Source organism: Cataglyphis hispanica, chromosome 19 (genome assembly GCF_021464435.1).
Source record: "Cataglyphis hispanica isolate Lineage 1 chromosome 19, ULB_Chis1_1.0, whole genome shotgun sequence".
NCBI lineage: Eukaryota > Metazoa > Arthropoda > Insecta > Hymenoptera > Formicidae > Cataglyphis > Cataglyphis hispanica.
This window is the reverse complement of record NC_065972.1, coordinates 3,640,076-3,658,217: the sequence shown is the minus strand read 5'-3', so window position 1 is coordinate 3,658,217 and position 18,142 is coordinate 3,640,076. Positions and strand designations below refer to the sequence as shown.

The window sequence follows — 18,142 nt, the reverse complement described above, 5'->3', positions numbered from 1 at the left end:
TGTCGAATCATGGAAATCGGGGGAAGTCGTGAGGCTCGATGGTCCTTAGAAAAAAACGCGCGAACACGATCATTACACGAGGTCCGCGGCATCCGCGCGAGAGGCAAACGGAAGGAAGGATGGGTGGGTGGGAGAGAGGAGGGGGGAGGGGGTAGAAGAGACGAAGCACAGGAGGATGGCAAAGGCTTCGTCTGTGGGGCGGGCGAAGAGCTGAGGAAGAGGGGAAGGATGGGTCGAGGGTGAGTTTGACAGATCTTCATAAAGGCACACACAACTGTGCCGCAGCGATAAGGGAATCGGGAGCAGGCATCTCTCGCCATCCCCCGCTCCTTCCCTCCCTCCCACCCTCCCTCCCTCCCTCTTTTCCGCAGCCCGCTCGTAGTACACCCCGTCATCGTCCTCCACCCTCAACCTCCCCCTCGCTCTTCCCGCCGCGAGGGAGGAGGAGGGGGGAGGGAGGGATGGAGAGTCCGGGCACTCAGTCAGTGCGCTGCTATCATTTTTCCACACGAGTGGGCGGGCGGTGTCGGTGGTGTTCCTGGCTTGGTACGCTACTCCTGGTGCTGTATTTCCTCTCTCTCTCTCTCTCTCTCTCTCTCTTTCTCTATGATCTACCCTCTCGTTCTCTATCTCTCTTTCCCCTTTGCGGCATTTCTCGGATATATTTGAGAGAAGAGGGCCACCTCAGGAGACTCGAGTATTTTCTCCAATCTAGGATTTTTTCTTGTTTAGAAAAATTTGAAGAAGAGACATACATCCAGCTTAATTGCTATCTAATATCGAAGAGTTGAATCTTTTTTTTTTATTTTCTTCGATTAAACGAGATTTTTTTAATGAATTACCTGAAAGATTTTAAGGGAAGGAAAGGTGCTCTGTAATCGTCAAACTATTTAATATTAAACGAAGCATATTCCCCTATTTTTCTTTGATTTAAATGGTAAACTTCTTTTTGAGGAGAATTCGAGGAAAGATATTTGGTTTCAGCGCTTGGGTATATAATATTGCTGATTAATCGTCGATCTCGGAGCGATCTGTGAGCAGCGCGCGCTCGGAGATTTTCCATTTTTTCATTTCTGTCATTGTGAGAATATTATCTATACGAGCGCTTATCTAGTTTCAAACTAAAGCGAATAATATTGCATGAGATTCTCGCATAATATAATGAGTATATATAGATATACTGTTAATACAATGTATATTAATCATGATTTCTCTCGGAAAAAAAAAAAAAAGTTTGACATTTCTCCAGCATTTTTCCGTGAAGATCGCATTCGAGCGCCTCAGGGTGCAGGAGAACAAGGGGCGGCGGGGGCATTTGGAGGATTGGGGCCGGGGAGAGAGTAAAGGGAACAAGACAGGGTAGACTAAAAATAAAGTCGACTCTAGTCGGGAATGATTCGGTATCTCTGCGACGTCACGGGGCTCTGAAATATGAGAGATACGATGAACCTCGTGTCTCTCTCTCTCTCTCTCTCTCTCTCTCTCTCTCTCTCTCTCTTTCTCTCACCGGCCTCCTTCTCACCGTCATCTCGTTCCCCGATGGTGCATTAGCGCTAATCTCCGCTCTTTAGTCCTCCCTTTATCTTTTCTGCCCGCGTCTCCTCTCGTCTTCTCGTCTCCCTCTTCTTCTCCTTCTACCTCTTGTCTCTCTCCCGTCTCGGAAGATCCCCTGTTCTCTCCTCTGATCCTCATTTCGATGGATACGTAAAACGGCGATGAGGAGAACGGTGGCGGGGTGGGGGAGGGGGAGGGGAAGAATCGAAGGAGGGAACGAAGTGTACCTGGGTTATACTCAGGAGAGCCTTATCATCGACGCGATCTAATCGCGTCGATCCGTTATTTCGGTGGCCGCTGTGTGTATGTATACGTGACCAGCGTGTTTTTGTGCCCGTGTCGGAGTTTTGACACCCGGTATCTCATTAGGGATCGTGAAGCCCGCCGGTCTAAGACGGATTAATTCTTATCTGGCCGACCAGGACTCGGCAACCAGATGCTTTTATTTCGATTTCGAAGAGAAATGAAAACAAGCGGATCTAGTCTGTCTGTTATATTTCCAATGCAGTGATATCGTTCGAAAGAGATTATTTTTTTTATATATTTTATATATATATATATATATTAATGAAATAATTTTATCGTAAATGAAATAATTTTTATTTATTTATTTTTTGCAAAAATTAATATTAAAAAGTGCTATGCGTATAATAGTATAATAAAGTTATTAAAACAAAAAATATGTTAAAATTAAAAATGTAAATAAGACAATTAATATAGCTATTTAAATAGTTTCAGATTTTGTGCTTGACGAGCGAAGCGAGATTACTTTTCTTCATTTTTATAGCAAATATAGTAGTTAACGTAATATGAACTCTACGTCGATCGACATTGTAAAAGGGAGGGGAGGGGAAGGGGGAGGGTCAAGAGTCAATCAGATCTCTTATCGAGACTCGATGATGTATCCGCTTGAAACGCGGCAAAACAATTGCTATCAAGTCTGAACGACCGTCTCTTCCCATTTTTCACGCGGCGGAGATTAATTTGTACACAAAAACACAGCTGTGTTGAACGGTCGGGAATATAAATGTGCAGCACGCAGCGTTCGACCGCAAACGTGGATGGAAAGGGCCGTCGGAGGGGAGGCAGGGTTTGGTGGACCAGTTACCCCCAAAGAGAGAGAGAGCGAAATGGATGGAAAAGAGAGAAAGAGATTGGCTAACCAACGTCAGCAGCCAATTCGCGACGATAGCATCGTCGAGTATTTTTTCCAGAGCGAGTGTCAACGAACAAATAGGAAAAAAAAAAAATAGAGTCGGGGTGCGGGCAAGCCGCCACTAAAAGGTCCGTCCGAACTTTTCGACAATAACCGGAGGGTTATTGAATTTTTATTGGCGGCGACGAGTCAATTTGTGATCGCGGCCCCCGTCACCTTCCTCCGCAGTTCGACAGTTCATTTAAAAGCGATTCTCTCAAGCCGTCAAGCTCTCTTTCGCACACTTTTGGTTGCCCGGCAAAGTTTTCTTACGCAGAGAATCGCAAATCGTGGTTTTAAGGGAATTTTTATTTTTACGAATATTTAATTTGCACGGAAACTTTCTCAATCGATGTAAAGAATTTAGGATAAATTCTACCTTGATTTTATTTAGTTTATATAATAAATGTTATTTAATGTTTTGCACAAAACGAAATATATATATATATATATATATATATATATATATATATATATATATATATAAGAATATTATTTTATTTTATTTGTTCATTTTTTTCAAATTAAACTTAATATATGGATTGAAAAGACACAAGATTTATTATTCGCGACCACTTGAGCGACGTAGGAAATTAATGGCAATTTTATTCTCGTTTAATTTCTCATCGTAAAAGCTCGATTGTCCTCGCTATATTCCTCTCGATCAACTCGTTGGCAATCGGCGACGGTTTGAATTGGCTTTAACGCGAAATGTCCAAATGGCAGAGAATCTCGACGGCGTCTGTCGATGCTCGATGTCTACTTCGCACGGGACGCGGTCCTTCAATAAGACTGAAAAAAAAAAAAAAGAAAAAAATTAGTCGACTGTCAGTCAGGAATGGAAATGGGATTTTATTTCCACGCACCGGCGGGTTCCTTCCGCCAATTGGCCGATCGATATCTCGCGGATTGAGTCGACGCGATGAGGCGAGCGTTCGCTGCGAGATCGAGCTTACCGGGCCCGGTAATTGATCACGAATTTATCGGCGTCTAGCTCGAAAGAGAGCCGTCTTTCTCTCTTTTATACACGCATCCTCTCTCTATCTCTGTCCATTCGAAAGTCAATCGCTCGATTTTGACGCACGAGTGCCACACGTGGCGCTCTCGAGATAAAAATAAAAATTCTCGGCTTGATTTACGATAGTTGATATAATAATAAAGACGAGAAAGCGACTTTGTGTGCAATAACATTTTATGAAATGACGAGACTACGCGTCGATCGGTTAGATTAAAGTTGAGATAAAACTTGAGCACGCTGAATTATTTGCAAAGTATATAAGAATAATTATTTAATATATATTAATTATTTAATAAATATTAATTAAAGATCAATTTGAGCGAGGAATAATAAGATTGTTTCAATTAATCTAATATAAAATATAATCCTTAATTAATATTTATTAAATATTTTTTATTATTTAGAAGGTCTTTCTTCCTCACATTTATTCAGAATAATTATAAAACCAAACAACAATAATTATATACATCGTAATAATTACACACATACATGCAAATTGAAAAATAATATGTAATATAATATGATTTTTATTTATATATTACAATATAATATATGCGTTTCAGTAATATATAAAACGATTATCACTTCAGAAATATTTATTTACGATGCAAAAAAATATCTCTGCTTTCTAAATAATTTATTATAGTATTACGATGATAAAGTACACATACACACGCACATAGTACGTTGAAGAAGACGAATATCGCGTAGTAATTGGATCTACACGAACGTGCTCGTGTCATCACGAGCGATGATGTCGATATACTCGCGATGTCACAAGACGACACCCCGCGGGATCCTTTTCAAGGTACGCGACGACCTCAAGACGTCCTGCCACGTGTTCGAGGAGCGCGTCCTCCCGCCGCTACATCCTCCTCCTGGGATAGTGGCGACCGGAAGGGGCACGTGTGATACGTTAAACGCAGGGATGATGCGTTCGCGCGCATCTTCGATGCAGGCCTCGCACCTGTCGTCACGATCGCTAGACACGTGCTGCGAGGGCTGCAACCCGCATTTAACACGTGTGCGGCGGGATGTAATCGATCGACCGCAGTTCCGTCGCACTTCCGGCTCTTCATCACCCTCTTCGCACTTACGCACTTAATTTAACTTTTACCTTAAATGATCTTAAAAAAACAGTTTTGCCTATAGAGTATTCCGTGTAGTAAAAGTATTCCATATTATTATTATAATTATTGTGTATGTGTGTGTGTGTAGTAAGCATACATAGTTATTATTAATAAAATAATTATTCTATCTAATATTTGCATATATAAAACCGTTTAATATAGAAAAATAACAATAAATTAATAATTAAAAAAAGTTTAGTATAATATTTATTGAAAGAAAATAAATAATTAATTTTTTACAAGTTTTTTCGAAGACTTTTTTTGTATATAATTTTTTCTTGGAAATATATGTAATTTTTCTTGATAAGAAACTATATTACTAATGCAGTAAAAAAATATTAAAAATCTTTTTTTTTTTTTTTGCATTTTTTATTTTGGTCGAATTTTTCAATCTTTCGGCGATTTTTGAAGGAAGATGGTGCGGTGTGTAACGAGGATTCTCTGAAGCGGCCGGAGCTTGTCCACGTTAATGGCTTAATGGCGAATCGATGTTTGGGTGAAATGCCGGTCGTGTCGCAAATACGCGCCGATTACTCGGCTAGTCCCAGACCAGTATCGTGGAACGGCGCCGATAAGAGAGAGAGCCTTATCTTATCACGCGGAAATGTTCCCTTCGCCTCATCCTTCTCTTCTTCTCGTCCATTGTGTTCTTCTTCCTTCTCTCCTTCTCCTTCTTCGTTCTCGTCTTTGCGCGATTCATCGTGAACGGACAGAGCGCTTATTTATTCGCGAATGCCAAGGTCAAAAGGGAGACTGCCACAAAAGTCACGTTAACTCCTGGCATTTCGCGCCAGGATCTTCATAGACCCTTTAGCGATAATCGCGAGAAGGACGCAGAGAACTAGATAAGCGAGATAAAATGCAATAATATTGAAATAAATTTTAAGATAAGGAAGAAAAGGCAATCTAGAATGAATTCTGAGCATGCTGTCGGTTTGACGATGAGGTGACGGTGCTGGAATCGTTAGATCGAGCAAAAAAAAAAACTACGACCCGGACGGAGGAGATGGGTGGGAGGGAGAAGGAAGGGGAGATGGCGAAGTTTTGTCGAAGACCATTGTCCGGCTCGTCAGGGATGAAAAGCCCCGGAGATAGGGAAGCGGCGGGCTCTTGAGGGGTGATCGACGATTTGTCAAAGTCTTTCCTCCTCCTCCTCCGAGAGAGCCGACGCCGCGTCGCTTTCTCGTGTCCAAGGATCTTCAGACCCGCAAAAAAGGACACGTTCTCCCCTTCCGCCGCGGGGGTAATAAATACTTCCGGAAATATGTATGTGTGTGTGTGTGTGTGTGTGTGTGTGTTTTTACGAATTATCTAACGTATCGCTTTTTACACGATTTCTACACCGTATATTTGACCGTTTTTTTTTTAATTAAACTGTGTGCGTTATAGTACAAAAATGACGTAAAAGGAAATAACGATAACATAATTTATTTTTTTTAATCGAAATATTTGGTGAGCAATTGTTGTGAATAGAAATAAGAAAAGAAATATAAAAATCAAGATTAATTTCGACAAAATAAATATGGATTTTTTTTTCAAGAGTATTAATAATTTGTCCATTAAATTTTTTTAATAGCTTTTCTTAAAATATCACAAAATAATAAATAATTTGTTGATGGGAGAAGAAAACGTTTAGCTTTAAGAGAGACATCAAGTCTTTAAATTACAATAAACTATCAAGTTTCTTCGGCAAAAAAATTATATTAGATTATAAAGACCCCTCTGCTCATAAATTCTCATTATAATAAATGAGCGCGAGATTTGTTCACGGGAAACGGACCCGAAAACAGGCCACCCCCGAAGGTCCCGCGGTGATATTCCCTCCTCCCCACCTCTCACTCCCTCATCCACAATTACGCGACCGCTTCCGGATGGTGAACTCGTGCACGCGCGAATGCATTCACGCTGCACTTCTCATCGTTATCCTTTCTCAGAGGACCGACTCGCCCCTCGCTCTTCATCCCCTTACACCGTCCCCCCCCCTCTCTCCCCCCTTTAGCGGACAGTGAAAAAGCGACGGACACTTTTTATCGTCGCTCGCAATTACGATTAGCCCGCTGGAGGTCGGCGGTGGGGGAAGGGGATGAGGGCGCGATTAGGGCGCCTCGTCAAAAACCGCCCCGTGGAACAAATGGTCGCTTATTCTCCCCCATCCTTCTTCTGGCCGTCGGGTGGGCCGGTGCATCCCCCCCCCCCAGGAGCAGCGGTTCTCGCGACGAGAGAAGCTTGAAAGGATGAGAGAAACAGGGCGGAGGGGGTGGAGGAGGGAGGGAAGAGATAGAGAAAGAGCTCGGCTCTCGAGGGGTGGAGCGGAGATTACACAAATGAGAAATGACCATCAGGCTATCGGTGGAGGACTTCGGTGCCGCTGCTGCTCCTGCTCTCGGGGTTTTGCGGCATCTGCGCGCGACGTGGATATACATACATACAGACCGACGCCGGACGTCGAGAGACTGAGAGAGAGTGAGAGAGGGAGGGAGAGGAAAAAGAGCCGAGCTTCCGGCACGAGCTTTTTAGATACGCCACCGATAACTCGGCGGTATCTCGTTCACCAACCACCGCCGCGGTGCGTATAATTTATTTTCTCGATAACAACGGTCACGGTGAACGTCTCGCATCATGTCGTTGTAAGGTTTCGCGTCGAATCTCGAAGGAACGCCCGAAAAGAAATTTCAGTCACTTCAGACTTTGTCTGAAGTTTCTGTCTTTTTTTTACAGTGTAACAAAAAGAGGGAACATTGATAAAAAAATAGGTAAGATTTTTGATAAGGTGACGAGGAGCTTATTGAGAAAACGTAAAAGTGAGGATCGAAATAATTATAATATTAAATGCGTTGCATGAATATTGAGTTGTATTAACAATTGACAACATCGAAGATTACACATGTCATTCTTTCTGTGACCTTACAAAATCAGCGTCGGTCATTCGACGAAGGGCTTCCGAGCATCAAGCCTCGATCTTCTCGGACAGATGAGAGAGAGAGAGAGAGAGAGAGAGGCTGATAAAGGATAGAGGGTGGAGGGGAGAGAGGCTATCTTTCGCGTCGTCTAGACTCGAGAAGCCGTTCCTGGATTCTCTCCCCCGGGACCCCGGCCGTTCCCGAGGAGCAAGAGAGAAGGAGAGAGTTGGACGAAACAGTGAGACCACTGTGTCGAATCTGTTTCCCTTCTATTCCCCCCTTCCCGCCATTGCCGGAGGATCTTAACGAATGAGATAACACGGCGCCAGGGAGTTCCTCTCCTCTCTCTCTCTCTCTCTCTCTCTCTCTCTCTCTTCTTCTTCTTTCCCTCTATTAGGTACTCGAAGAGGCCAACGGTCACCGACACTATAGCGATGATCCATCCTGGCCGTCCTCTCGACATCTCTCCTCGCGATTACGCGGAATCTCGTCGTCGTCGTCGTCGTCTCCCTCCCCCTTCTTCTCGGCGCGCTTTTTCATGCCTCCTCTCGCCAGAGATCGCACGAACGATCGACTAGTTCGACCTCTTTCTGAGAAAGAACTGATGGGCGCCTCATAAAATAAATCACATTCATCTTGTTAGGAAAATGATGGATTAATTTAAAATTTCGTAAGAAAAATAATTTTCTCGACGAGTGTTAAATTTTTTCGTTATTAATTCATATATAATCCAAAAAATTAAATTGAAAGAAAGAGTTAAAAGTGATGGACAAACTTCTCGATTACTCTATGATTGTGTAAGAAAGTATTTTTAAAAGAAATATTTGATCGAGGAATTTTTAAATTATAAGAAAATGTTAGAATCGCTTTTTTCTCGTAACTGCTTTGTGTGAACACATCCTAATTGAAACCGTTCGCACTTAGGGTTATTGATCCCCCACACGTATACATATCAACGGGATCGTTCTCCTCGTCTTCGGAGGATTCCGCGTAATCGGTCGCTCCTCGACAAGAGAGCACAATCAGTGTCAGTTTGTGCGAGAGAGAGAGAGAGAGAGAGAGAGAGAGAGAGAGAGAGAGAGAGACTAAAGAGATGCAAAGTAACTCTCTTTCCTTTTAGACTTTTATTTAATTTGATTCTTCTCACTGTCATTTTTCCTTATTTAGTTAGAAAAAATAATTATGATAATTTAAATATAAATTTTTTTTTTTAGAATAAATTTTTTTTTTAGAATATTAGATATTAAAATATTTTTAGATAAAGTCTCAGATGAAACTGCATATAAAATCATAAAATAATAACGCACGTGCGGCGTTAAATAAGTTAATTAGTAATAGTTTTGAGGTGTGTAATAATTTGACGTTTAAACGTCAAAATTATTATATATCTCATAAGTATTAAAATAATAATAAAATATAATAAAAAAATAATAATAATAGAAATAAAATTAATAAAAAAAGATAATAATAATTAATTATAATTAAATTAATTAATTAAATTTTTAGTTAAAGCGACTGTTTTGAAAAAAGAAATCATCAAGATAAGACAATGATGGACCGGACTTTCTGATCGCTTTACGTTACGCAAAAACTCGTTTACATGATTCCCGTCGTTAATTCATGCATATTAAATAATATTAATACAGGCGCGATTATTGATATCGAATAACGGTTAGATGGATCTTCGATAAGCGGCTAAGAAAATACAAGTTCAACTGGTTCTCTCTCTCTCTCTCTCTCTCTCTCATTTCCTCTCTTCTTTTTGCCTCTCCACTTCTTTTTTCTTCAAATATCGCGTAAGACCGACATCGAATAATTATCGGGTATAATTATCGATTGCGGTTTTGATAACGTCGGTCTGCAACGGCGTATTTCACAACGGTTCCTCGGTGACGCAAGCGACAGCCAAATAACGTTATTATTGTACGCGAATCGGCAGTCAGTCCGGCTTCCCTTGCGAAATCTTGCGAAAAATCCACGCCGAGTGATAAATGCGCGCGTGCAATACGCCGTGACTAATGTCCGCGACTCTTGTCCGTCGAGGACGTCGGCGAAAATGCGGATGACGTCGTTGCAGCTCGACGCGGCGAGACATCAGACAGAGAGCCGACTTGGGAAAGTAGATTCTAGCGGATAAATTTTTTACAAATTACCCGAATCTGTCGGGGAAAGGTAAATATATTTCAATAGTTAGATACGTGTCTCGTATTTTATTTTGCGCCATCTTGTGATAATAATCGATGATAATAATCTGTGACGATAATAAATATTATTTTCCTCTAAATTCGATAATCAAATTGTGAATGTAAAAAAAATTTTTTTACATTTTTAGATACATATTTAATCGACACGAGAATTAAAATGTACGTAGAACAGCATATAATTACGTTTTGATTTAATTAAATTTGCCCGATTATTGGATCGAATTTAGAGGAAAGAAGTGGTATTTATTATCGTTGAATTTATCATCATCAATTATTATCGTAAGATCACGTTATACTTCTGGATGCATATTTAATTAATGCAAAATAAAATACGATACAGACACAGTAATTATTGGAAACCTTCAATTTGAATACTCGGGTCGCGGAAAAACACAGATATTAATAATTATCATCAATTATTATTGTTATTATTATAATAAATATAAAATTTTTTTTATCGCTATATATAATTACATAATAATATTATATCGAATATTTTCATATTATTTAAGAGATCTTTATTACTGTTTCTCTTGCACAATTTATTAGATATTATTACTTTCTTTTATACTTTGATGCACTTATATCAGAATGCATTTCTTTTCAAGATTCAGGAAAATGGCAAACGGCTATTTTTATACAGACTATACATTTAGCTTGCAAAAATGTCCGCGGTCTTTCTTCCTCTTCCGTTGAAGGAAAAACGACTGTCTGCAAGAATAGATGCATTAATGTTCTCGAGTGGATTATACAAATGCACGTGTGCCTTTGCATTCGTAACGCACGCAACGTCGGAGTTCAGTAGTTAACGACGTGTGAATATTTATGGCACTGTCAGCACTCGTTTCCGTCAGCACCGTTCCTCGATTCGCGCGCGCTGCTTTTATCGAACGGCTCTCTCTCTCTCTCTCTCCCTCCCTCCCTCTCTCTCTCTCTCTTACCGATTCTACTCGGTGCGCGAATAAAGTCGAATGCGTCGCGTCTCATCGGCCGTTGCACCTTCGTGTATTTTTCGCACCGGCGGTATAAACAATAACGTTTCACGATATAATGGACGGACTTAAAATAACGATGCGGTAAAAGCGATATAACCTGTTTGTTACAATTAAACACAATAATCAGAGAAATTAATGTATAGAATAATAATTATATTGCATAGTTATTATCGAGATTTAAAAAAATGTTATAGAAAATGATTGTGAAATGGGACGAATTTGCAAGAATAAAAAACGGAAAGTAAGATAAATATAATTATAAAATATGGTTCAAATCATTTTTATTTCAAATTAAAACACACACTCTTCTCAGAAGTAAATTTTATATAATAAATTATATAAATGTAAATTTTATAATTATTTAAAAATAATATTGAATGGCTTGATCAATTTTTTTTTTTTATCATTTAATATTAGAGATATTATAATTATTATTATATTTATTATTCAATATTATTGTAATACATCTCTAATAATATTAAATAATAAAAAAATATGGATTAAGCAATCCAATATTGTTTTATGTAATTAATATTCTGATATTGTATACGAATGTTTTTTGCACCCTAAATATATATTAAAATTTTTGTAAATAAAATTTTTATTAATATATAATGTATTTATATTTATAATATATTTAAGGCAACTTTTTAATTTTTGGATGCGGTGGGGATCAGAGGTACCTAAGTTAATATCAAAAACAGTCTTTGTCAGAAAGAGGAAAAAAAAACGTAGAAAAGCGCAACGCGCCGCGATACCGCATCGACGTGTCGGAGACAAAGAGCACGCTTATTAGATATAAATGGTTCCCTACGTGTCTTACGCCCCGGCCTTATCGTTATCGCTCCGTTACTCACGAAGCGCGCGTTGCCGCCGCCGCGGGAGTATCTCGCGAGCGGCGCAGCGGTTATCGTTATCCGTTATCGCCGCGCGTTATCAGCAAAGTTGGAGCTTGGCACGGGGGGAGTGCCGCCGGAAAACTAACGTTATATCGCCGGTCGGTCTTGCCAAGGTCCGCGGTGCAGTCGAATTTAGTTGAGCGATCCGAGGAATTTTTTATAACATCCGATTTTAATCAAATCGAAGTGACATTAAAATAAAATTGATAAGAATTTTTTAATTATTATTATTTATTTTAAAGAATTAAAAAAAAACTTTATTATTCATTAGTTACGTTATTATACAATTGTATGATCGTCAGATTTGATTAATTGTATCGCGAAGAAGGCAAGTCTTTTTTTCCTTGATACATCTTGATTAAAACGATCGAATAATTCACGCGAGACAAAAAAAAATGATTGAATTCCAGCGATTATTGCTGGCAATAATTGGTGATTCACACCGAGTCTGTCTCGAAGGAGCTTGACGATTTTCGGAATTGCCATCTTCCGGTGTGTCTACCCGGTGGGTCAACAATGAAGAAGATGAGATAACGCGAAGAGAAAAAGAAAAGAGAGCGAGAGAGTAGGAGAAGGAGAGACAAGAACTCGAATGTTTGCTGGGTACTTATCGTATGGCAATAGAATGCAAGGACAGAAAGAGGGATCGGCAGTGACGTGAAGTGAGAAAATCGACGGGGAGGACGGAGGGAAAGGTGAAAAGACAATGTGTGTGTGTGTGTGTGCGTGTATGTATGTATGAGAGAAAGAGAGAGAGAGAGGAGAGTGATAACAGGTAGCCGTGGGTCCCCGAGCCGTTGGAAAACCAGTGATAGTGCTTGCATCGCTTGAGCGAGCATCTCGTCGCGGTCTCTTAAGCGTTTCGAAAAGTCGAAGAAAGTCTAGGTGGATTGAAATGTGAAAATGTGGAAAAACTAACGCCAAAAAAGTGCGATAAAAACGCGAAAATATATATATATATATATATATATATATATATATATATATATAAAAAAATAAAAATTAAAAACGGACAAATTGCGTTTAGTGCGTGTAAATTTTTCAACGGTAATATATTTTAAATGTACGATAGTCAAAGTTTTTTTTTATAATCTGTGAATACCATTGCGTAATATTTTTTATATTCCGTGTCGAACAATATATCAAACTTGATTATAATCTTTATGGACTTGTAATCTTACAGTAAACAGTTATCGAGGCAAGGATCGATATGATTTTTGATGCATTATTGAATTCCGTTGAAATTTTATTTCAATTGATACAATAATATTATATATTATTATATATTATTATACAAAAAAAAAAAAAATTGTGTAATGCTCATAAAATGTTACAACTCCTATTCGTGAAAAGTGCGTCGCGGAAACGCCTCGCGAGATGGATAAGGGGAATTTCGAAACGGGATAAAGTATTAACAACTCGCGCGCGCGCGTCTACGTAAAATCGCATAATTAAGAGCGGCGAAACCGCTCGAGCTCCGCACGCGTCAATTAAAACTTGCACGTGGGGGTCCTCCAGCACTTGCGGAGCGAGAAGCAAGTTATAATTAATCCAGGACGCTGCCATCAAAAAACGCACGCACGGAAAAGCAGAGAGAAACTGGCGCGTTTACAAAAATATATTAATTATGTCAATTAGAAAATTTTCAACTGTCAATCTCATTTTGACATAAAGCCAGTTTTTAAAATATTTATGTCTTTATATGTATTTAAAAATGAGATTTTTTTTACATATATTAAATATATAATAATCATATTTTAAATATTTATATATATTATAAATTAAATATATATATATATATAATATATAATTAAATATATAAATAATATATAAATATATAAATAATTTTTTTTAAACACATTTTATTTTTTAAAAGTATGTAAGATTTGACTAAACAATTTCGTGATCTTTAAAATTCGATCTTTTTAAAATACCACTTACATTCCGTTTTTTTAGGACAAATTCCTTATTTGCGTCGCGTAGAATCGATGCATTTCCAGGTCTCATAGATGCGAGGCGTAGATGCGCGCGAATATACGATCGATAAGATGATGATTGATAAGGTTATGCTGGCGCGGCTTATCGGGCAACGTGCGCGCGATAAGATCTCTTGTGTATAAAGAGAGATAGAGAGAGAGAGAGAGAGAGAGAGAGAGAGAGAGAGAGAGATCGATAAATAGATAGATAGAGCAGATAATCCGCCTCGAATCCTCGCTCGAATTCCGTTCATCGCGCGCTTCATGCGCGATATAAGGGAATTTTTATTTTAATCGAAAGAAAAATGAGCGGCTCCGATCACGGAGGATTCTTTTTCTTCGGGCTGATTGTTCACGTCGCGATTACGATATATCGGACCCGCGAAATTCGTGACGAGCGTGTCCCTGACAAACGCGACTATCGGCTCGGCTATTTGCGGCAAGGCGGCGCAATTTTTAGTCACTCGCACGTACTCGATATTGTCGATTCAATTTGCAATTCGACGTGCAAAAGCACAGGCACGTATTAACGTACGCGTAAAATTGGCAAGATTCGCGAGCAAATCGATTTTTGTCCGCGAATTCGAGAAGAAGTCGTAAAGAGGAAGTTTCCTGGATGTTTCGTGTCGAGATTATTTGAAAGTTTGGCAAAGATTAGTCTGAAGGTCATTCTTTTAGCTTGTTTGCTCTTTGAATAAATCAGTAATTAAACGATTTATTTGCCTTAAATGCATATTTTTGAAAAATTGTATTTTATTATAAGGTTACGAGAAAAATTCAGAGAGAGAATAAAAAACTTGTAATTTTAAGAAACTGAAGGGAAAAAAATATTCGAAATATAGTGAAAAAATTTTATTGTAAAATTACAAGAGAAATTCAGATACAGAGAAAATGAAAACTTATTTTTCATAAATTAAAAATTTTAAAAACTGGAAGGAGAAAATGTTCGAAATACAGTGTACATATTGCAAAGGAATTATTTGTTGTTCAAAACTATTTTATATATTTTAATTTACCTATATTTATTTTGTTTGACAAGATTAAATCTTTGATAAGATTCACCGTTTGTGTGCTTGATGGGGAGTGATTTGCGAAGCATGTCGGGAAATGCAGTGAGTGCGGCAAAGTCGAACGCTTTTTTTCTTTGAAGATTTATTCCTCTTACGCAACATGAGCATACTTTTGTGGCGTCAACGCAGGGCGAGTCAGCTGCGAACTGAAACTGCTGCTCTTTCCTTATCGAGTAAGTAGCTAGGCTTCTTAAATCTCATTATTCTAAATCAAGTTATGTATTGACATAGTTAAGACTTTTACTAAGATTATTACATAAATAATAACTTTATTCTATAATTTATTTTATTTTTGACATTTGAATAATTATGTTATTATATGAAATAAAAATTACGTTATTGAATTTTTAGATTTTTATCGACTTGACAATAAAGTTAGACAATTATCATATAATTAATAATAATTGTAATCGCATACGGAGATTAATTATATTAACGAGATATTAATACAAATCTCGATATTACGATTACCGGAAATATCAGTGTCGATTCCATTAATTAAATAAATGGAAGACATGCCGCGTGAAAAAAAAAAACACATTTCGCTTGTCGAAATAAATTATACACGACACATTATAAATTTTATAACATTTTTATATGCGGAGATAATTTTTTTTTCGCGATTTCCTCTACGGAGAGATCGAATACTCGTCTCTCTTTCTCTCTCTCTCTCTCTCTCTCTCTCTCTCTCTCTCTAGGAGAAGCAAGAAAGAAAGGGTTTCGATGAACGCGAGTCGCGGCCTCGTAGAGCGCTAATGGGAGGAGTTCATTAAGATCGCACGATTAGAGCGCCTTATCGCGGCTAACCGAGGCTCGTTACTTTTGCGTGACGTCACTTCCTCTCTCCCTCCTCCCTTCCTCTCTTTTCCTCTCTCTCTCTCTCTTTCGTTCCTCCGGACCGTTCTTCTTTTTGACTTTTTGCCGGGCGTGTGCTTTGTTCCTCGAATTTCCGTGCCGGGGATTTCATTCTTTCCCGATGAGTCGTTCGCGATGGGAAAGAATTCCCGTGTCACAGGATGTATCGGGAGAAATTTTTAGATGGAATGTGTGTATAGGATGTGTTTCGTTGATTGACGCGTGAAATTTTAATGACTGGCTCTTTGGCGGCTAATTTTTCTTCAACGAAAATCGCGTAAGAAATCGTGCATTAAAAAAAAACTGCGTTGAATATAATAATCAATATTTATTTCGATATTGAAATAATAATAATAATCTTGCTCGAGTTATTTTCATCTTGCGATTAATCGCGCCTATGAAAATAACAAAAAAAAGAAAAAGCACGCGTCACTCTCGAAATGTACTTGTTTGGGAGAAAGTAGCAGCGGACGATTTTTTTTTTGTAATATAGATTTATATCTCTAGTTATACATAGAGATTACGATCGAGAGAACGATGTGTGAGTAACAGGCTTTATCGAGGTGGTGATAGCATCTCGAGGATATTTCCGTTGATAAAATCGAGCGATAGAGCGTGATAATCAAGCAGACGATGATTAGGCGAGAAAGGTAAGATGGTTGTAGATCATATCGCGTGATCATCGATCGATCGTCAAATCGATCGGTATGATCGATATCTTCGGAGTCATAACTCTCTATCTTTCTCTCTCTTTCTTGCTCACGCCTTGCTCGCGATTATCGATCGTCTGCGAAAGCAATTTGATGCAAACAAAGATGTCTAGAACATTTAACAATGAAGACATTCCTGGTGATCAACGGTGACGTCTTTCCAACACTTGCTTATCTTTTGCGCTTTTTTTACGCTTGCGTTAATTTTTTAAGAATATTTCTCGTCTAGACGAAAAATGGAATATAAATGAATATGAAATTGTTGGCAGATTGCTAAAAAAGATATATGGCGTTTTGTCGAAATAATAATGCTAGTCGAGAAAAAATAGTATGATCTAGTCAGATGTAAATATACATAATTATGATAATGAAAGTTATGATAATATCTGATAACATGTACATATATTTTATTATATGATATGTATAATAATACCAGAAATTTGCCGCGATAAGATAAGATCACATCGAATTTTTGATTTTATTATTATATACATGATATAATTACATAAGTTCATGTTTTCTTGTTTATTAATAAATTTTTTTATTTTCGATTCAGAAATTTCATAAAAATTATACTTCAGTCTCTGAAATCATTTTTGAAAACTACTTATTATCTAGGAAGGAAAAGATATTTAATAATAATAAAAGAAATTAATAATAACCGATTACAACGAAATGGAAATTATTTACTTAGAGATCATTGAAAGAATTTTAAACAATCGAAAGAAATTTTTGTCTGCAGGCTTTTTGTTTTCATTTTTTAATATTTTTTTTTTTTTTTACTGATAATTCTTCAATTATCGAGGAGCAGGTATCGCTTTTTCTTTGCGAGGAATTTACTCGCATGATCCCGCGGACATCTTAATTAATTCCCCGGAGTCCGACGGAATCGCGAAGGCTCTCAATCTCCGTCCATCTCGATCCCTTCCTTCCCCCACGATTTCATAAATAAAGATACAAACGGGATTACGCGAATATAAACCCACTGTGAGTAGAGTGAGGGAGCCCGTGGCGGTTTCCCCGGGTGCCCTCTTTCGTCCCCGTGTAATCTCGATGGCAACGAGAGGTACGAAGGAACGGGGGAAGGAACGGCCTGTGTGGGGTGTGTGTCGGTGTTTGCGATGGCAAACCGACACACGCACACACCTGTAACACGATGAAGATTGTCCGATCGATCCATCGATGGTTACATACGTCCATCGGTAACACGCCTCTGCCGATCCCGCCTCGTGGCTCGTGAGTCTAAGGGTTCGAAGGATGAAAAGAGAGAGAGAGAGAGAGAGATAGATGGAGAGAGAGAAAGCCCAAGGGGCCCCTCGTTGCACAATTATCTCATTTGCCGATCGGACCCTCCCACGTGTTAATTTGCTTGTTGGTTAACCCCGCCGTTCCTCTCCTTATACCTTATCGTTTATTTCGCTCTCTCTCTCTCTCTCTCTCTCTCTCTCTCTCTCTCGACTTTCATGGAACCCCTGCCATGCCTCCTCCTTTTTTTCTCGAAGATTCGCTCCCTTTTCGACTCTCCTTCCTTCTAATCGCGTCGCCGATCGCTCCGAAATGAATTCGACCGTCTCGCTGATCGACGCGCGGAATCCGGACGATCACTATAATATAGCGCGCCAATTATCCTTCGCAA

General features: G+C 38.8%; 1 protein-coding gene across 3 annotated transcripts in view; it reads left to right on the top strand.

Annotated features, from left to right (window-relative positions):
* LOC126856622 (zinc finger protein ush) overlaps window positions 1–18,142 on the top strand; it is a 151,181-nt gene that overhangs the window by 82,493 nt on the left and 50,546 nt on the right. Inside the window, exon 1 of one of the 3 annotated variants that reach the window (XM_050605301.1) lies at window positions 14,911–15,114. The exons of the other annotated variants lie outside the window; for them this stretch is intronic. Within the exon in view, the coding sequence (XP_050461258.1) occupies window positions 15,042–15,114 (73 nt within the window). The 5' untranslated portion in view covers window positions 14,911–15,041. Of the gene's footprint in view, window positions 1–14,910; window positions 15,115–18,142 lie in introns of those variants that run through there. 3 annotated transcript variants of the gene reach the window in all.